Source organism: Citrus sinensis, chromosome 9 (assembly GCF_022201045.2).
Source record: "Citrus sinensis cultivar Valencia sweet orange chromosome 9, DVS_A1.0, whole genome shotgun sequence".
NCBI lineage: Eukaryota > Viridiplantae > Streptophyta > Magnoliopsida > Sapindales > Rutaceae > Citrus > Citrus sinensis.
The window spans coordinates 28614931-28636650 of NC_068564.1; the positions used below are offsets into that span (position 1 = coordinate 28614931).

A 21720-nucleotide genomic window follows, 5' to 3' on the forward strand; every position below is an offset into this window, starting at 1 on the left:
GTAATTATATTTTTATCAGTTTTTTTTTATAATAATAAAATTAGTTTGGCAAGAATAAAATGATTAAAAGTGAGTCTTAGTAGAATTTGACGTCGGTAACCCCAATAAAAGAAATAAAGACTGTGCATTAATTTGTCATTTCCCTACGATATAGGGATCCAGATGTATTATCTATTTTTGCTCCAAAAATGTCCACTAAGAAAATTGCAGGAAATATATCATCTTGCAGCATTTAGGAGCCATTGCTCCAGAGAAAAGAAAGCGTATGGCTTCATCGACGAGTAAAGAGATTGCAGTTTTTACAGACACAAACTTAGGAACTCACATTGCCGTGCCCGTCTCTCCAGACATCAAAGCTGGAGATTTCAAGAGTAAATCTCTTCACAGAACACTATCTTTACTTTCTACTTCTTCCATTATTTACTTATAAATTCTAAAATCACTTCTTTTTGAAATTTTGTTATCTGGGTGTTGCTGATTGTGTTCAGATTTTTTTTTCTTTTTTTTTTCAGTTTTTTTCTTGTTGTATCGATTGTTGTATGTTTCTGTAAACTGTACATAGCTCGTTAGTTGTTCAGATTATTGAAATTTATACGATACCGTATTCTATATGGGCTAAAGATTTATTGGTCATTAGCATTCTATGTTTTCGGCAAGAATGGCTGCTTCAGGCTCCGCTTCAAACTTAGTTATGGTAGCGGAACTTAGGGCTTGTTTGTGGGAAAATATGAATGAAAGATGAGAAGTTTGAGAGGAAAGGGAATTACGAAATTGAACTTTTGATGTTGCAGCTTGAGATGAACACTTTTCCTCCAATCAACTCTTACGACACTGTCACATTGGAGATTGAATGGATTTGACAAAAATTACCTTCAACCATGTTTATTTCATTGATAATGGTATTTTTGGAGAGAGAAGTTTCGACATGGATCATTAATTTGCTCACTGAACTTACACCAGATGTTCACGGGTTAGATTTTTGTGGAAAAATAAAGTTGCAGAATGTCAATGGAGAAACTTTCTTATAAGATATACAAAACAAAACTCACTTTGGATGCTGTAGTTTTTATTTTATAGCTGGTATCATATCTAATCTATATTTTATCAATTTAATTATTAGGAGACCTCCAATTCATTCCATAATATATCATCAAGTCCTTTTTTTGTCTGTTTATGCTCTCAAGTCTCATCTGCTCCCACAAAAAGGTCTCAGACTTTATCTTCTGTGGAAGAAGCGTTCCCAGTCTTTTATGTGCTCTGAGAATTGATGTTTAGTCATTGGCTTGTAGTGTATTTTCATGTTAATTTTCTCCAATTCATGTCAAAGTAATCTGATAAAAAATGATTTTTTGTAGGAGAACTAGAGAGAAGACACTTAAGTTGTTTCCCAAAATTTGGGGAGATCAAAGTTTATGGATTACTGGTACTTTTCTTTATTAGAATATTTCCTTGTCTTGATTTTATTTTTTATGTCCATGCTGCATTTACACACTCCATTTTCTAGTAGGTGAAGCGGAAGTCAAGCTTTTACCATCTACCCAATTCAGTGCCTATAAAGCATGCTTTCCAGGGTCTTAAAGGAACATGGTTTCTTCGTGGGGAAGCAAAGCCTTTGTTTGATTTGGATGGATCATGTTTACATCAGTTCATGGATGCAAACATTAGGCGTCATAATCTTAATACAAGCACTGAAAAGAATCACATCATAAGCAATGGTGAAGCGGGGAGGATAAAAGGCGCCTGTGGCACTGCATCTGTATCAAAAAAGCTTTCAAGAAGTGAATCTCTGTCCGAGAGAAAGGGGAAGAAAGAAAAGAGAGTGGAGTCTGCAGTAGCATGCAATTCTAGCCGATTGGTAGATATCCCTGATAAGAGATTATTGGAAACAGTAGTTGCGGCAGATTGTGTCAAAAGATGTTTATCAAATTACAGTGGGATGGCCAGGCTTGGCTGTCCTTCAAGTGCTGATGTTACTTGGATGGCCAGTCAGAATCACTTGCATAAACAACTGATAACTGAAAGGGACGATAACTGTACAAACATACATGTAAATGCTTTGCCAGTGTTTGCAGTCAAATCTCCCCCAAGGATGTCGAGTTTTCCATTGCCGACCAAACCAAGGCCTGGAACATCAAGGAATAAGCCTGGTGGACCTCATGTTGGGAAACGTCTTGTAAAAGCCTCAAAGAACATCAGCATTTCTGTGTGTAAGACAAGCCCCACAATTTCAATTTGCAGATTGAAGAATAAAAAACTGTTACACGGCAGTGCTTCATCTATGGCTAAATATTTAGCCTTTGAAATCAGCGACAGTGATGACTGAAGAACTCCATAGCACCTTCTGGTGAACCTGACATGCGTTGTTTAAAGTGCAAGCTCATGCAAAATAGGTGTTCATTTTCTGCAGCCAATAAGTTCATGCATGTCTCAATGAATGAATCCCATTTTGCAATGGATTCCCACCTTGACATATAATTTCTTTGCTGTAATCAAGTTTGTGTAAGAACACTCCAGGCTGGTAACCCAACTGTTAATCAAGCGTGAGAACTATGGAGCCAAACAAAGGGTTTCACTCTAGCTAAGCATAGGAAAAGCTGTGGCAGAAACCATCAGTCACATCAAGTTTGGTTAAGGGGCAAGAATCAAGTGTCTTTTACGATTTTGTTGTAAACATTTCATTGTAATCAAGCACAGTGAAGTGGAGCAAGCGCCTATCCAAATGTTATCTTCCATCAATTCACCGTGTAAATAACTATGCTTGCTGTTGATATTTACCCAAATGTGCAGCCTTGTGGTAACTAGTAAGAGGCTTTGAACTGAAACCATAAAGCCAAATGCCCCTGCATGTGGGCTTTAATTTATTTCCCAGCTGAGTTTGAATTGAATCTAAAGAAAGGAATAATAAAACAATGTTTACTTTAATTGCATTAACTTTTTTCTATGAACTTTTTCACTATTGATAAGGAAAATATGTTCTTTAAGGAATATTTTCCCCCAAAGTAACAAGAAACTTGGTGGCTTGGGTGAGAAAGTTGTAAACATTTAATGTGGGAAGTATTATCAAAAGTTGTAAATATTTTATGTGGGAAATATTATCACTTCATGTATTCACAATTATCAAGGGCCACGATTTTCCTATACAAAATGAGAATATTTGGGTTAATATTATAAAAAATATATATAGTCTTGCCATAGAATCTCTACTTAATTTTAGTGGCTTTGATATGTACCTTTTAATTATGATATTATCATGTCACGTTTTGTTCTTCTAACTTCAATTTTTAAATTAATTTAGCTAACACAATATCGTAGTAGGATTTTTTTTTTAGTAATAATAAAGTCACAAACTCTTTTATAAACTTATCTTGTACAAATTAATGTAGTATTAATTCATTGGTTGAATTAAATATCTCTTGACCCACATTCTTATTTATATTATTTTATATTTTCATTCAACTAATGAATTAATGTCACATCAGTTTGTACAAGAATTTGTGGCCGTGTCATCACTCTTTTTTGTTCTTCTCTCCCGATTTTGTGTTATATTTTTATGTCGCGAGATTATTTTTTGACAAATAATTTTAAGAATAGCTTTTTTTAGAATTGAGCATTGATTATAATCTTGAGTTGTTCAAACCTTAAAATCTTTTCGATAACTCTTGCTTCATTACTAAGCAAGTTCCAGCCAAAGGCTTGCGACTCATTTTACCAATCAAACCCTCTAAAGGTGACAATTACATGGAATTGCCACACACCATGTTTCTAGAATTAGACATGTAAATTAATCAAACAAAAATAATTAGTTTTAATATTTTTATTTTTTAAATATTTTTTGCACTAATAGATTTTATCAACCCTTGTTATCTCAGAATTATCAAAGAATTTAAATAATAAAAAATATGTTTAATCAACAAAACAAATTCTAGTAGATAAATAAATATTTAAAATAGAATATCTATTTCCTTCAGAAGTTTTGTTTTATTAATATTTTGTCCCTTAAATCTGCTGCTCCTATATATATATATGAACACCACAGCCAAACACAAACACTTTAGCTTCTTTTCCCTTCTCCTCTTCACTTGCAAAATTTTTTCCTTTCTCTCTGCGATCTCATCGCAAAACCCTAACTTTCAATTCCAAACCCTAATTTGCAATTGAATTTCGGCTGTCCGATCATCCGATCATCATCGTCATCAAACTGTATATTCACAAAAACCACCACATACGCATCCATATATATGCTTTTGAACCGTACACAATTTTGTAATTAAACCCTACCTTTTTCTTAATCTCAATTTCAGTCCTCTTCAATTCTCGATCAGTTCTCGATTTATTGAGAATTGATCGGTTCCTGACTTTGTTTCCGGTTCGTGCAATGCTTTTTGTTTCACGATGAAGCTCAAACGACGGAGGGCTCTAGAAGTGGTACAGTTTCTTCACTTTTTTATTTTTTATTTAATATTTATATAATTTTACTTTTTTCTGTATTGCTACACGTATTTTGTGTATAAATGTTTAAATTTTTGTTATTTTTATAGCTCGGTTGGTACTGAACTTAGCTATTTCATGCATCGAGTTGAATAGATGCTTTATCTTTGTTGAACTAATGTTCGGGTGTCTGTACGTGTATTTTTAATGTCCCCCCTTTCCTCGTAGCTGAGGCAGTGTGTAGCTTGTCAAAAATGGATTTCTTTTTTTGGTCATAGAATTAGTGATTATTTTTGTATGGGGTGTGTATTGTTTATTTATATGTGTTTGTTCGTTTACCTAGGTTTTTGTTTAGATGTTAAAAGTAAAATTCTTTTTATAGCATTAAAGAGTAGTTTCACGCAGACTTGTTTGTTTTGATTATTGGATGGCTGAGGCAGTGATTGGGGGATGCTGGAAATGTATAAAGAATTAATATCTCAAGTATTTTTATGTTTGTTTGGGTGTATGATTCATTGATTTTTAGAAGGTTTATAAATAATATTAATCTTGGGATTATTCAAGCTTGCAGATATTGTTCATTTGTTCTTTATTTGATTGTACTTGTATACATGTATGCTTATATATTTGTGTGGGCATTTGTACTTGTATACATATATGTTTATTTATTTGTGCAGGTATTCGCTAGCATGTGTTCTATAGAATTTCTATTAGTCTGTTAACTTCTTTTGATTGCTTAGGATTTGTTTTTGGTCTTTAAGTTGTGACTTTTTGTCCGTGATTGTACTGGTGCTTGTTGAATTGGAATGAAAATGGCCTTTTTCACTGCTTTTCATGCTTTAGATTGCATTAAGAACGTGTGTACTAGTTCTGATATGTTTCTTTGAACTTGACAATTTTACACTGTGCAATGGTCACATGTGTCCCACCTTTTAGAAATTTACAAAAAAAAATTATATTGATCATAAGAATTATGTAGAAACCATGTGATACTTATATTTAACTCTTTTTTTAAGTAATATATTATCCTTGATATGGAGTAAGGCAGCCAGGTTCTTTTCCACTTGTGGGCAAGTGCTATTATCGGTGTATGTATTTTATTACACACTTATATGTGTGATCTATTTGTTGCCCCTATGTCTTTCTCAGTGAGATATAAATTTGACTTGGAATTTGTTATCTTATTGTTATCACTAACTCTTTTATTTTTAATTTATGTCAGCCTCCCAAGATCAGATCCGTCATTAATAGCATCACTGCTGTGCCGTTGGAGAATATAGACGAGCCACTAAAAAATTTCTTATGGGAGTTTGATAAGGTGCCTTTATAGCTTTTATCTAGTGTAATGCTGTTGATGTTTTAATGCAAATGTGATTTATACTTATTGCTTGTTGATGCAGGGAGATTTCCATCACTGGGTTGATCTTTTCAACCATTTTGATTCGTTTTTTGACAAGCACATAAAATCCAGAAAGGATTTGCAGGTTGAGGATAACTTTTTGGAATCCGATCCTCCTTTTCCAAGAGAAGCGGTTCTTCAAATTCTTCGTGTAATAAGGATAATTTTGGAGAATTGTACAAACAAGCATTTTTATAGTTCTTATGAGGTATGTTTTTCTGTTTTAAAAATCATTCTTTACTCATTTATGATCTGTGTTTAGTAAGTGAGAATTTATCTCTTCTATGGTGGTTAGCCTATTTTATTAATGCATTTTTCTTTAGCGTATTTTTTATCTGGTGCATGTGAACTCCTTTTTTCTCAACATGATTTTTAATGATTTGAAGTATTTGCTAGTGCTTCATTTATTTTCCTTCACTTCTTTCCCTAATCTCTGTGCTTAGATTTCTTTTTGTTCGTTCTTATGTTATTGCAGCAGCATCTTTCAGCTCTGCTTGCTTCCACCGATCCTGATGTGGTTGAGGCTTGCCTTCAAACTTTGGCTGCGTTTTTGAAGAAAACCATTGGGAAATATACCATTAGAGATTCTTCATTAAATTCAAAGTTATTTGCTCTTGCCCAAGGTTGGGGGGGAAAGGAAGAGGGTCTTGGATTAATTGAATGTGCTGTACAAGATGGGTGTGACCCAATTGCTTATGAGCTGGGGTGTACCCTTCATTTTGAGTTCTATGCATTGAATGAGTCATCAGGAGAATTCTCTGTTGAAGAACAGTCAACCCGAGGCTTACAAATCATTCATTTGCCAAACATCAACACTCGTTCAGAGACTGATCTGGAGCTTTTAAATAAGCTGGTTGTGGAGTTCAAGGTTCCTGCCAGTTTAAGATTTTCTCTTTTGTCAAGATTGCGGTTTGCAAGGGCTTTTGGCTCTTTAGCTGCTCGACAGCAGTACACATGCATTCGGCTATATGCCTTCATAGTTCTGGTTCAAGCAAGCAGTGATGCTGATGACCTAGTTTCTTTCTTTAACTCTGAGCCTGAGTTTGTCAATGAGTTAGTTACATTGTTGAGCTATGAAGTTGCTGTGCCTGAGAAAATTCGGATTCTATGCCTGCTTTCATTGGTTGCCCTATGTCAGGATCGATCTCGCCAACCAACTGTGTTGACTGCTGTGACATCTGGTGGGCATTGTGGCATTCTATCCAGCCTTATGCAGAAAACTATCGATTCAGTCCTTAGCAATTCCTCAAAGTGGTCTGTTGTTTTTGCTGAGGCTTTGTTATCTCTTGTCACTGTTTTGGTTTCATCATCATCGGGTTGTTCAGCTATGCGTGAGGCAGGGTTTATTCCTACTCTTCTACCTCTTCTCAAAGACACAGATCCTCAGCACCTGCATTTGGTCAGCACAGCTGTGCATATTCTGGAAGCTTTCATGGATTATAGTAATCCAGCTGCTGCATTGTTTAGAGACTTGGGTGGTTTAGATGACACCATATATCGCCTAAATGTAGAGGTATCCTATGTAGAAGCAGGTTCAAAGCAACGGAAAGATTCTGATTGTAGTAGAAACAGTTCACAGATTGTTGCAGGTTCTTCCTCAGATCTAGACAACATGCAACCTTTATATTCTGAAGCATTAGTTTCATATCACCGGCGACTTCTTATGAAAGCTTTATTACGCGCTATATCTCTTGGAACTTATGCTCCAGGAAACACTGCCCGTGTTTATGGCTCTGAGGAGAGTTTGTTGCCGCAATGCTTATGCATAATTTTTAGAAGGGCAAAGGATTTTGGTGGTGGGGTGTTTTCACTTGCAGCAACTGTTATGAGTGATTTAATTCACAAAGATCCTACCTGTTATCCTGTCTTAGATGCAGCAGGCCTTCCTTCTGCATTTCTAGATGCTATAATGGATGGAGTTCTCTGCTCTGCAGAAGCCATAATATGCATACCTCAGTGTTTGGATGCCTTGTGCCTAAACAATAATGGCCTTCAGGCAGTGAAAGATCGCAATGCGTTGAGGTGCTTTGTTAAAATTTTCACATCCCGAGCTTATTCTCGTGTCCTTGCCGGTGATACACCAGGATCTCTTTCTAGTGGACTGGATGAACTTATGCGTCATGCTTCTTCATTGCGTAGTCCTGGAGTAGATATGGTGATTGAGATCTTGAATGCCATAATAAAAGTTGGATCTGGGGTTGATGCTTCTGGCTTGTCCACTGATCCTCAGTCTGATTCTGCACCTGTTCCCATGGAAACTGATGCTGAAGATAGGAACTTGGCCCTGCCCGATGATAGGGAATCTTCTAAGATGGAGAGTTCAGAACAATCAGCTGAGTCGTCTTCTGATGCATCTTTAGTGAATATTGAACTGTTTCTTCCTGATTGTGTTAGCAATGTTGCTCGTCTTCTTGAAACAATTCTTCAGAATGCTGACACATGTCGCATATTTGTTGAGAAGAAGGGGATTGATGCTGTCCTGCAGTTGTTTACCTTGCCTTTAATGCCTCTTTCTGCTTCAGTTGGTCAGAGTATCTCTGCTGCTTTTAAGAACTTCTCGCCTCAACATTCTGCTTCTCTGGCTCGAACTGTATGCTCATTTTTGAGAGAACATTTGAAATTAACAAATGAGCTATTACTTTCTCTTGGAGGTACTCAGCTTGCTGCTGTAGAATCTGGAAAGCAAAATAAGATTTTGAGACATCTTTGCAGTCTTGAGGGTCTTCTTTCGCTCTCAAATTTTTTGTTGAAGGGGACTAGTACTGTTATTTCTGAATTGAGCACTGCAGATGCTGATGTATTGAAAGATCTTGGGAGAACATATCGGGAAATAGTTTGGCAAATTTCTTTATGTAATGAAACTAAGGCAGATGAAAAGAGGAATGGTGATCAGGAGGCTGAGAATGTAGAGGCAGCTCCATCTACTGTTACTGGAAGAGAGAGTGATCATGATGAGAATATTCCAGCAGTGAGATATATGAACCCAGTTTCTATCAGGAATGGTTCACAATCACTATGGGGTGGAGAAAGAGATTTTCTATCAGTTGTTCGTGCTGGTGAAGGCTTACATCGTCGTAATCGACATGGGTTGTCACGCATTCGGGGTGGACGGACTAGTCGGCACCTAGAGGCTTTAAACATTGATTCTGAAGTTCTGCCTAATTTACCTGAGACATCCTCATCGCAGGATTTGAAGAAGAAAAGTCCTGATGTGCTTGTCATGGAAATGCTTAACAAATTGGCTTCCACATTACGTGCTTTCTTTACTGCTCTTGTGAAAGGTTTCACCTCGCCGAATCGTCGTAGAGCTGATTCAGGGTCATTGAGTTCAGCTTCAAAGACCCTTGGGACTGCTTTGGCAAAAACTTTCCTTGAGGCCCTTAGTTTCTCTGAGTATTCTTCTTCTTCTTCTTCTTCTTCTTCTTCGTGCTCTGGGCTTGATATGTCACTTTCAGTGAAGTGTCGGTATCTGGGGAAGGTTGTGGATGATATGGCAGCACTTACATTTGACAGTAGACGACGTACTTGTTACACAGCAATGGTTAATAACTTTTATGTCCATGGAACCTTTAAGGAGCTACTCACTACGTTTGAAGCAACTAGTCAGCTGTTATGGACGCTACCATTTTCAGTTCCAGCATCCGGTATTGATCCTCAGAACGCAGGTGAAGGCAGTAAATTGAATCACAGCACATGGCTGCTTGATACACTGCAAAGTTACTGTCGTGTGCTTGAGTATTTTGTTAATTCAGGTTTACTATTGTCTCCAACCTCTGCATCCCAGGCCCAGCTGCTTGTTCAGCCGGTGGCTGTTGGTTTATCAATTGGACTTTTCCCTGTTCCAAGGGACCCAGAAACATTTGTGCGTATGCTGCAGTCTCAGGTCCTGGATGTCATACTTCCTGTCTGGAACCATCCTTTGTTTCCAAATTGCAGTCCAGGTTTCATCGCTTCTGTTATTTCGCTTGTTACACATGCATATTCTGGTGTTGGAGAAGTAAAGCGAAATCGCAATGGTATTGCTGGAAGTACAAGCCAGCGTTTCATGCCCCCACCTCCTGATGAAAATACCATTGCCACCATTGTTGACATGGGCTTTTCAAGGCCAAGAGCGGAGGAGGCATTGAGACGGGTGGAGACAAACAGTGTTGAGATGGCTATGGAGTGGCTGTTAACTCATGCTGAGGATCCTGTTCAAGAGGATGATGAATTGGCGCGAGCACTAGCTCTGTCTCTTGGAAATTCATCGGAGACCACAAAAGCTGACAGTGTTGACAAGGCAATGGATGTTCCAATTGAAGAGGGTCAAGTGAAGGTGCCCCCCATTGATGATGTTCTTGCTTCATCTGTCAAATTGTTTCAAAGTGGTGATTCATTGGCATTCCCTTTAACGGATTTGCTTGTGACTCTTTGCCATCGGAACAAAGGAGAAGACCGGCCACGGGTTGTATCTTATTTTGTGCAGCAGCTGAAACTTTGTTCTTTGGACTTTTCAAGGGATACCAGTCCATTATGTATGATATCACATATTATAACATTGCTTATTTCTGAGGATGGAAGTACCCGAGAGATTGCTGCGCAGAATGGTGTTGTGCCTGCAGTGGTAGATATTTTGATGAATTTTACAGCTAGAAATGAGACAAGGAATGAAATTGGGGCACCAAAATGTGTTAGTGCTCTGTTGCTTATTTTAGATAATGTGTTGCAGTCCCGGCCTGGAGTAGTTTCTGAATCCACTGATGGAGCTCAGACTGAACCTCAACCCGACCCATCTGGGGAGCATGCTCTGTCAACTCCAGCATCAGCTGATGAGAAAAAATTGGATTTAGATATTGATGAGAAAAAATCAGGCTTGCCATTTGAAAAAGTATTGGGGAAATCTACTGGTTACTTGACGATGGAAGAGAGTCATAAAGTGCTACTTGTTGCTTGTGATCTAATAAAACAACATGTGCCGGCCATGATCATGCAGGCTGTTTTGCAGCTATGTGCTCGTCTGACAAAAACACATGCCCTAGCTTTGCAATTTCTAGAAAATGGAGGCTTGGTTGCTCTGTTTAGTCTCCCAAGGAGTTGTTTTTTTCCAGGATATGACACTGTTGCATCTGCTATAATACGCCATCTCCTTGAAGATCCTCAGACACTGCAAACGGCTATGGAATGGGAGATACGACAGACTTTGAGTTCAAATCGGCATTCGGGGCGTATCCTTCCTAGAACATTCTTGACATCAATGGCACCTGTTATTTCTAGAGATCCTGTCGTTTTTATGAAAGCTGCAGCTGCAATCTGTCAGTTGGAATCATCGGGAGGGAGGGCCTATGTGGTTTTGGCAAAGGAAAAAGAAAAAGACAAGGACAAATCAAAATCATCAGGTATGGAACTTGGACTTTCATCTAATGATTCTGTTCGGATTTCTGAAAATAAGAATCAAGATGGGTTGGGTAAATGTTCAAAAGGCCACAAAAAGATCCCTGCTAATCTTACACAAGTAATTGATCAGCTTCTTGAAATAGTGTTGAAATACCCTTTGCCAAAAAGTGGGGAAGATGACTTGGCTTCAATGGAGGTAGATGAACCTGCTACCAAGGTAAAGGGTAAGTCAAAGATTGATGAGACAAGGAAGACAGAGACTGAATCTGAAAGATCAGCTGGGCTTGCCAAAGTGACCTTTGTCCTCAAATTATTGAGTGATATTCTCCTTATGTATGTACATGCAGTTGGGGTTATATTGAAAAGGGATTTAGAGGGTCTACTCCGTGGATCCAATCATCCTGATGGTTCTGGACATGGCGGAATTATTCATCATGTTTTACATCGGTTGCTTCCTCTATCTATTGAAAATTCTGCAGGACCTGATGAATGGAGAGATAAGCTGTCTGAAAAAGCTTCATGGTTTCTGGTGGTACTGTGTGGTCGTTCTGGTGAGGGTCGTAAACGAGTAATTAATGAACTTGTAAAAGCCTTATCCTCGTTCTCAAATATGGAGAGCAATTCAACAAAGAGCAGTTTGTTGCCTGATAAAAAGGTTTATGGGTTTGTCGATTTGGCATATTCAATCTTGTCTAAAAATTCATCTTCCACCAACTTACCTGGTCCTGGGTGCTCCCCAGACATAGCAAAAAGCATGATTGATGGTGGAATGGTTCAATGTCTAACCAGCATTCTTCAAGTGATTGATCTGGACTATCCCGATGCTCCAAAAACTGTAAACCTTATACTGAAGGTTCTGGAGAGCCTAACAAGGGCTGCTAATGCCAGTGAGCAAGTATTTAAATCTGATGGGGGAAACAAGAAAAAATCAATGGGGTCAAATGGAAGACATGATCAGCTAACTGCTTCAGCTGCTGGGACCATGGAGCATAATCAGAATAGGAGCAATCAGCCGGAAGTTGCAGATGTGGAAGACAGTGAACAACACCAAGGAAATTCTAGAAGTGAAGGAAACCATGAAACAAATGCAAACCAATCTGCTGAGCAAGATATGGGAGTAGAAGTGGAAGAGGCAACGACTGCCAACCCACCTATGGAGCTTGGTGAGGATTTCATGCGGGATGAAATAGAAGAAGGTGGTGTGATAAACAACACCGACCAAATTGAGATGACTTTCCGTGTTGAGAATAGGGCAGATGATGATATGGGTGATGATGACGATGACATGGGGGATGACGGTGAGGATGACGAGGATGATGATGAGGGGGATGATGATGATGAGGATATAGCAGAAGATGGTGCTGGCATGATGTCTCTTGCTGACACAGATGTGGAAGATCATGATGATACTGGTTTGGGAGATGACTATAATGATGAGATGAATGATGAAGAGGATGATGATTTTCATGAGAATCGTGTCATAGAGGTGCGCTGGAGGGAGGCCCTTGATGGTTTGGATCATTTGCAGGTACTTGGTCAACCCGGAGCTGCTAGTGGTCTAATTGATGTTGCGGCTGAACCGTTTGAAGGGGTAAATGTGGATGACCTGTTTGGTCTTCGCAGTAGGCCTTTAGGGTTTGAACGTCGTCGCCAGGCTGGTAGATCGTCCTTTGAAAGATCTGTTACAGAAGCAAGTGGATTTCAACATCCTCTCCTCTCAAGGCCATCTCAGTCAGGGGACCTGGTCTCAATGTGGTCAGGTGGGAACTCATCCCGGGATTTAGAAGCTTTGTCATCTGGGAGTTTTGATGTTGCCCACTTCTACATGTTTGATGCCCCTGTTCTTCCATATGATCACGTTTCAGGTAGTCTTTTTGGTGATCGCTTGGGTGGTGCTGCACCCCCACCTTTGACTGATTACTCCGTGGGTATGGACTCTTTGCACTTATCAGGAAGAAGAGGACCAGGTGATGGTCGGTGGACAGATGATGGTCAGCCACAGGCAGGTGCGCAAGCTTCTGCAATTGCACAGGCAGTGGAAGAACACTTTGTATCCCAATTGCGCAGTGTAACTCCAGAAAGCAATCTAGCTGAAAGGCAGTCTCAGAACTCAGGAGAGCAGGAGCGGCAACCAACGGATATTCCTCCGATCATTGAGGATCAAACAGCGGCAGAGGGTGAAAATGTTGGTAGGCAGGAAAATGAAGGTCAGGATCCAGAAAATGGTAGTGAAACAGCAGATCAGCAATCTAACCCAACAGTTGGAAGTGAGCCAATTAATTCTGATGCTGTTGAAAACGAACATATGGTTATTCAACCGCTTTCTTTGAACACTTCTTCAAATGGGGATGATATCATGGAAATTGGGGAAGGTAATGGCACCACTGCTGAGCAAGTAGAGGCAATTCCAGAGACTATCAGCTCAGCTCCGGACAGTCATAGTGATTTGCAGCACAGAGGTGCATCTGAAGTTTCTGCAAATTTGCATGATATGTCAGCTCCGGTAGGGAGCGGTGATGAATCTTCAAGAATGGATGATCATTCTGGTAATCATTTGTTGGATTCTGGTTTGGAGATGCCCAATACAAATGATGTTCATGCTTCTTCTGTTAGTGTAAATACTGATATTGATATGACTGGTGCTGATGTTGAAGGAAATCAAACTGAGCAACCCATGCCTGCTGCAGAACTTGGTGTTGATGTGACATTATCCAGGCAGAGCACACTGGATTCTCAGGACGCTAACCAGACTGATCAAACTAGCACGAATAATGAGGGTCCTAGTGCTAGTGCCATTGATCCTACTTTCTTGGAGGCTCTGCCTGAGGACTTGCGGGCAGAAGTGCTAGCTTCCCAGCAATCTCAGTCTGTTCAACCTCCGACTTACACACCGCCTTCTGCAGATGATATTGATCCTGAGTTTTTAGCTGCTCTTCCTCCTGATATCCAAGCAGAAGTTTTGGCCCAACAGAGAGCACAGAGGTTGGCTCATCAAGGAGAAGGACAGCCAGTTGACATGGATAATGCTTCGATTATTGCTACTTTTCCTGCTGATTTACGTGAAGAGGTGTGCATTTTTTAAATTTTTCTTTGAGTTACTAATCAAACTGCAATAACCTTTCTGCTTTTGTTGTTATTCCAGGTACTTTTGACTTCTTCAGAAGCTGTTCTGTCTGCGCTGCCTTCTCCATTACTCGCTGAAGCTCAAATGTTAAGAGACCGAGCAATGAGTCACTATCAGGCCCGCAGTCTTTTTGGAGGAAGCCACCGGCTAAATGGTCGAAGAACTGGTTTGGGGTTTGATAGGCAGATGGTGATGGACAGGGGTGTTGGAGTTACAATAGGTCGAAGGGCAGCTTCTGCTATTACAGATAGCTTGAAAGTGAAGGAAATTGAAGGAGAGCCTCTTCTGGATGCAAATGCATTGAAAGCCTTGATCCGACTTCTACGGTTAGCTCAGGTAAAGTAATATTTTATTTTATTTTATTTTTGCAAATTTACACTTCTAATCATATCAATTCATCTAAATTAGTTATCTAGAAATATAAGGTGGGTGGTTGGGTACTGATGATGAATGGAGTTTGCATTATGTTAATAGATGAAATGAAATATTGTACTCTGTCAGATTTGGACTCTATTCTAAATCAGCTTTTGTTTTTAAAATAGAAAAACCTAGAACTGATGAGATTCCAGGATATTTTTTGTGGAAAAAAAAGCATTCCGAAGCCTTCTATACTTTTAACATAAATTTAAAGAGAAGTTTTAGTAGTTTCAAGATAGCTTGTCAAAATCAAAATCTTTAGAAGATGCAATAAATTGCTTGGCAATGACATCTTTGTTTCTAATTGTGTGTTTTGTTTTTACCTCTGTTAGCCTCTTGGGAAAGGTCTTCTGCAAAGACTGTTGTTGAACCTATGTGCACACAGTGTTACAAGGGCAACTTTAGTTCGTCTTTTGCTCGATATGATAAAACCTGAGGCTGAAGGTTCAGTTACTGGATTGGCAGCTATTAATTCGCAGAGGCTTTATGGTTGTCGGTCAAATGTCGTTTATGGCCGGTCGCAGTTGTTGGATGGTATTACTTCCACCTCTGTTATGATCACTCTCATCTGCACTATTTTGTGTTACATGTAATATATCCTTTTATTGATTATATTGTTATATTTTTCCTTTTTCTGGGCACAGGTCTCCCTCCTTTGGTGTTCCGGCAGATTCTTGAGATTATGGCGTATTTGGCTACAAACCATTCAGCTGTTGCAAATATGTTGTTTTACTTCGATACCTCGATTGTACTTGAGTCTTCAAGCCCAAAATATTCTGAGACAAAGGCTAAAGGCAAGGAGAAAATTATGGATGGGGCTGCTTCAACTGAACCTTTGGGGAACTTAGAGGGTGGGGATGTTCCTTTAGTTCTGTTCCTGAAACTCTTGAATCGACCCTTATTTTTACGCAGCACTGCACACCTTGAGCAGGTAAAATAGTTGTTTGGATGAATAAAACTTTTTAGAATGGTCCTCTTGCTTAAAGTTGTACATGACTCTATGTATATACCATATGCTGGGCCTTAACGTTCATGTGAGATTCATAGCTGTATGGTTATGTTAAAGTTTGATCAGTTGCTCTAATTTTTACCTGTGGTTTATGATGTACTCTTTATGGTTCAGGTCATGGGTTTGCTTCATGTAATTGTTTATACAGCAGCATCAAAATTAGAACGTCAGTCACAATCTGAGCCTGCAGTTGAGAACTCCCAGAAACCAATGATAGACGAAGCCTCTGGTGATGTTTGTAAAGATCCTTCTTCGACTGAACCAGAGTCAAGTCAAGAGGATAAACATGCCTGTATCAAGACATCTTCTTCAGATGGAAAGAGAAGCATTGACACATATGATATTCTCTCGAAGTTGCCACAATCTGATTTGCGTAACCTGTGCAGCCTTCTTGGTCATGAGGGGTACGTTTTTCTTCTCTGATTCTTATCTCGTACTATATATAGAGTCCTCTCTAGTATACTGTTGTTTTAAATCGTATATTCTATGAAATAACTAAAACAGCAGTTCTCATTAGCTGTATCTGCTTCCTATTTCCATAATTTTCATCTTCTCTTCATGTTTTCCATATATGTTTTTCTCTAGTGCAGTATGATAGTAACACAATAGTGACTAATCTGTTATAATAAATTGTTTAGGCTATCAGATAAAGTTTACATGTTAGCTGGTGAGGTGCTAAAGAAGTTAGCCTCAGTTGCTGCACTTCATCGCAAGTTCTTTGCTTCAGAGCTTTCTCAACTGGCTCATAGTTTGAGCATTTCAGCTGTCAATGAGCTTGTGACACTGAGAGATACACATATGCTGGGTCTGAGTGCTGGTTCCATGGCTGGAGCTGCAATTTTACGTGTGTTACAAGCACTTAGCTCGCTCACATCAGCTAGTATTGGGGAGAGTGGAGGTCAGGGGTGTGATGGAGAACAGGAGGAGCAAGCAACCATGTGGAATTTAAATCTTGCACTGGAGCCATTGTGGCAAGAATTGAGTGATTGTATTACCATGACTGAAACACAGCTGGGTCAGAGCTCTTTCTGCCCGAGTGTGTCAAATATGAATGTTGGGGAGCCTCTACCTGGAACCTCCAGTACATCACCTCTTCCGCCGGGAACTCAGAGACTCCTGCCTTTCATTGAGGCTTTCTTTGTTTTGTGTGAAAAGCTACAAGCAAACCATATTATGATCCAGCAAGATCATGCAGATGTAACTGCAACAGAAGTCAAAGAGTCTGCCGGATGTTCATATTCCTCGACCCCTAAATGCTCTGATGATTCTCAGAGAAAGCTTGATGGTGCGGTCACATTTGCAAGGTTTTCTGAGAAGCATCGCAGGCTTTTGAATGCTTTTATCAGACAGAATCCTAGTTTGTTGGAGAAATCACTATCTATGATGCTGAAGGCCCCAAGGCTGATTGACTTTGACAACAAGAGAGCGTATTTCCGCTCAAAAATAAGGCAACAACATGAACAACACCTCTCAGGCCCACTGCGAATCAGTGTTCGACGGGCATATGTTTTAGAGGATTCATACAATCAACTGCGGATGCGGTCCACTCAAGATTTAAAAGGGAGATTGAATGTGCATTTTCAAGGTGAAGAGGGTATTGATGCTGGAGGTCTGACGAGAGAATGGTATCAATTACTGTCCAGGGTTATATTCGACAAAGGGGCGTTGCTTTTCACCACTGTGGGCAACAATGCATCTTTTCAGCCAAACCCCAATTCTGTCTACCAAACGGAGCATCTCTCGTACTTCAAATTTGTGGGCCGTGTGGTAATTCTCATGGACTGATGAAATTTTGAGCTTGCTTTTGTTTGTGGTGATTTTTCTTTCTGATTGATAATGTTTTGCCATGATCTTTATGCAGGTTGCCAAGGCTCTATTTGATGGTCAGCTTTTGGATGTTCATTTTACTAGGTCCTTCTATAAGCACATGCTAGGTGTAAAGGTGACTTATCATGACATAGAGGCTGTTGACCCTGATTATTACAAGAATTTGAAGTGGATGCTGGAGGTGAGTGGATATAATTTCGGAGTTTATAATCTTGTCTTCTTCTTCTTCTTCTTCATTCTTTTCCTCCTCGGCTTTTCAACTATAATTTGCAAATGTAGTACGTTAAAAAAAATTTTAGTGACATTTTCTATCTTTTTTCTGTCTTTCAGAATGATGTGAGTGACATACCTGACCTGACATTCAGCATGGATGCTGATGAGGAAAAGCACATTCTGTATGAGAAAACTGAGGTATGTCATATGGGAGTGGTTGAAGTAACTTGTTATGTTTTAAAAATTTCCTTTGGGAATTTCTGAATGCTTTTCATGTAACACTCCTTTTTTTTTTGTCTTTTTTGTTTTAATAAACATAGGTTACTGATTATGAGCTTAAACCTGGAGGAAGAAACATAAGGGTTACGGAAGAAACAAAACATGAGTATGTAGACCTTGTGGCTGATCATATCTTGACAAATGCCATTCGTCCTCAAATCACCTCGTTCTTGGAAGGTTTTGGTGAATTGGTTCCGCGGGAACTTATTTCAATATTTAATGACAAAGAGCTAGAGCTCCTAATCAGTGGGCTTCCTGAGATTGATTGTAAGTAGATTCATCTATATTTACATTTAATGAGTTTAGCTAGTTGCATTTAATTACAGTATCTTACTGATATTATTGTCCATGCAGTGGATGACTTAAGGGCCAATACCGAATACACTGGCTATACAGCAGCATCTACTGTTGTCCAGTGGTTTTGGGAGGTTGCTAAAGCTTTCAACAAAGAAGACATGGCTAGACTGCTTCAATTTGTCACTGGAACTTCAAAGGTAATTTGATAAACTATGTAAACTGATTTTTTGATAAGTTGATAAACATGAGATTTATCCTTGGGTTAGTGGACAGGACCCGAAGCTTTCTTGGTCACAATTCTGATTATGAGTAATGACACCATATTATTCTGGTTTTTCAGGTTCCACTGGAGGGTTTCAAGGCATTGCAGGGTATCTCTGGTCCCCAGAAGTTCCAGATTCACAAGGCATATGGAGCCCCTGAGCGGCTGCCTTCGGCTCATACATGGTTGGTGAAAATCACTTGATTCGTTCTGTTTTGTATTTGAAATTTGTTTTATCGGTAAAACTTGCAATCATCTTGTCTTTTACCTAACATTTATTTTTATTTTTCTTTATTTTCAGCTTCAATCAACTAGATCTTCCTGAGTATTCGTCCAAGGAACAGCTTCAAGAGCGCTTGTTGCTTGCTATACATGAAGCCAGTGAAGGTTTTGGCTTTGGTTAAATATTCTTTTACGTCAGTGTTGCGCCAGCAGCACCAGCCGTCAGACTCCACATTTCCATGTACATGTCAGTAAAGACATCTTTCTCGTTCCTTGCCTTTCAATTTTTCATATTTTATTCATGAGTTAACTGAGGCTTATTGTGTTCAGTTTTTTTATTTGTTGATAAAGTTCATCATCATCTAACCGCTGAAACTAGGCTAGTTTTGTTGTCCTGCAGAAGCCAACTGATTCAGGTAGATAGAAATATCGATAAGTTGGGGGACAAGCCGCAAATCATTGTCAAAATCAGATTGTAGAGGGATTCCTGGAAGTATCTCGGCATAACCGCAATGGTAGTTATGCTTTGATCAAAGTGGTGGGGTGGGAAGCTCTTCATTATTCATGTTGAGCTGGGAATTTTTTTTCTCTGGCTTTATTTAAAGCCCAATGGATTCAAAAGTGGGTATAGAATGTTGATGGATGATGGTATCATTGTTAATAGTAGGGTTTTTCTTTTGACCATTGCCTTGAGCATAAGGGCATTTAAATAAATAAGAAATAGAAGAGATTTGTTTGCACCCCTTTTTTTAATGGTTTATAAATTTTCTACCTATTTTTGTCCAAGTAAATGAATTGAGCGGGGAGGTGTGTGTGCGCGCTTGCGCGTCAAGAGTATTTGGCATCCAACAGGTATTGTAGTAGTACAGAGAGCGCTCTGTTCATGCATGAAATGTCGATGTGACCAGTAGGGAACAACACACATTTACTCTTAACGCTCATTTAAATTTTTACAAAATTATTATTTAACAAACATTTGAATTTATTATTCTTTTAACTTATATTTGACACCCATCCCATTAGCTTTATTTTAATGAAAAATGTTTTTTTTATAATTATAATAGTTTAGAGTTATGAAAATAAAAATTATATGATGAGAAAAAAAATAATTGGTTTTGTATGTATTTTACGCATAAATTTTTTAAAAAATTTAAGGAAAAGGACCGATATATCTCCAAGGAAAGAGGAAATTATCTCCCTCTAGCTGCATACCTATAGATTGTTAATAAAATTATGAATAAAATTATGAACATACCGTTATTCATAAGGGTTGGAATTTTTGCTTAGAGTTAGAGATCCAATTTAATTTTCAATTTTTACTGAAATTTGTCCCAAGACTGTTCAACATCCCATTTGGCTTAACTTTCTCCTAAAACCGAATGAATTTAATCCATTATTCAAGAATAATCCATAATTCCATGTATTATTTGTACCTAAAATCTTAACTTCATTTCATTTCATGCTCATGATAAAAGAAGAAGATCAAAAGCTAGTTACAATAACAATCACTAATAATTGGCTGTTTATGTTGATTTCAGCGATCGTGGTGGTAAATTGTTAGAAAGAGGTGCTGGTGGAGAGGAGTTGTTTGATGGTGGTGCTGGACAAATAGCCAACGATAGTGTAGCACAATTGCTGGCAGATTATGGCCAAATGGCGGTGGTCTCGGCTAGCTTTTGATCAACAATGAAATGGCAGAATGTACAATTCCAAAAAAATACCTATTAGAAAATTTGTGGAGAAAACACCGACAAATGCTAAATTCACCCAATTGCAGTGATTTCTCTGAGTATTGTTCTTGAGCAATCTCATCACGAACACTTTCAAACTCACAGATTCCTCGTCAACTTTGCTAATATCCAATCATATTTTAAAAACAAGGGAAAATATCCACCGTCCACTTGATTTTGTCGACTTTTTTAAAAATACACAAATCCTAATTTTTTTAACTGCGCTCCACTTGAACTTATAATTTTTTTCACATTTCCACCTCCGGCTGCAAACCATTAATAAAACTAACGGAATTTTGTCCAAATTATTTTTTAACCCCAAAAATAAAAAATTACATATTTATCCTAAATAAATGCCAAAATATTAGCTTTGTGAGTATTGTAGCCCTAAATAAAGACTGAAAATCTTTAAATCCTTTCAAAAAATTTATTTTTTAAACAAATATTATAAAATCTCGCAATCTCGCAACACAAAAGGACCCCACATTTCTCGGGAACCAAACAGGAACAGACGGAAGAAAGCGAACCTGCCAGAGAACGTCAGGATTGGAAGTCCGCCCGGCGGGCTCTTCGGCCTCGAGCTCAATCGGCGGCGGAAGAATCGGACGCGTGGTGTCCGGAAACCTAGCCAAGCTCGGCTTCACACTACTAGCATTACCGTCATCGGCTTCACCAACCGTTGACGTTTTGGCAGTCCCTTTAGAAACAACAGTTTCTTCTACTTTCTTAGGTTGTTGATTAAAGAAGAAAGGGAGATTGAGTTGGAATTTCGGCAACAACGAAAGTATGCTTTTGTTTTCTTGTTTTCTGGGACTATAAGCAATTTCTGTGTTTTCCGCCATGACTACGGTCGATGACTTTCAGAGTAGAAGATTTTGGCTTTGCCTTTGCTTTTTTCTTTCTTTTTTTTTTATTTTTTTAAAAGCAAGTTTTGAAGCGGCGAAGAAAGCAGTGTGGACTGTGGCGTCTTCATAATTATTAATTATATAATTTTGTTTACAAAAACGAATAAAAATAATTTAAGTCTATTTTTGCCTACATTAAATTATATATATAACCCTTAATAATAAAATTTTTATTTGCATAAAATATTAGTTTATTACTTTTATCAGGTGTGGAGGGTGTTTCTTTCATGCATGT

General features: G+C 38.6%; 2 protein-coding genes across 8 annotated transcripts; both read left to right on the forward strand.

Moving 5' to 3' along the window:
- The first annotated feature begins 143 nt into the window (after window positions 1-143).
- LOC102629168 (uncharacterized) lies at window positions 144-2927 on the forward strand. Its single transcript, XM_006474815.4, has 3 exons — window positions 144-371; window positions 1356-1423; window positions 1508-2927. The coding sequence occupies exons 1-3, from the start codon at window positions 266-268 to the stop codon at window positions 2321-2323; spliced, it is 990 nt and encodes a 329-aa protein (XP_006474878.1). The 5' UTR covers window positions 144-265; the 3' UTR covers window positions 2324-2927.
- A 1107-nt stretch (window positions 2928-4034) lies between these two features.
- On the forward strand, window positions 4035-20630 carry LOC102627750 (E3 ubiquitin-protein ligase UPL1). 7 transcript variants are annotated; one of them, XM_006474813.4, is made up of 17 exons: window positions 4035-4425; window positions 5651-5746; window positions 5829-6035; window positions 6303-13746; window positions 13855-14267; window positions 14343-14660; window positions 15074-15275; window positions 15386-15672; window positions 15865-16154; window positions 16389-17517; window positions 17612-17758; window positions 17908-17988; window positions 18111-18336; window positions 18424-18563; window positions 18707-18813; window positions 18930-19097; window positions 19251-19590. In XM_006474813.4, the coding sequence occupies exons 1-16, from the start codon at window positions 4393-4395 to the stop codon at window positions 19030-19032; spliced, it is 11223 nt and encodes a 3740-aa protein (XP_006474876.1). In that variant the 5' UTR covers window positions 4035-4392; the 3' UTR covers window positions 19033-19097; window positions 19251-19590. The 7 variants fall into 7 exon arrangements, with proteins under 7 accessions (XP_006474876.1, XP_006474875.1, XP_015384664.1 ...); XM_006474812.4 differs by having other exon boundaries at window positions 6303-12960; window positions 13066-14267; XM_015529178.3 differs by lacking the exon at window positions 19251-19590 and adding an exon at window positions 20389-20630 and having other exon boundaries at window positions 6303-14267.
- Window positions 20631-21720: the final 1090 nt, after the last annotated feature.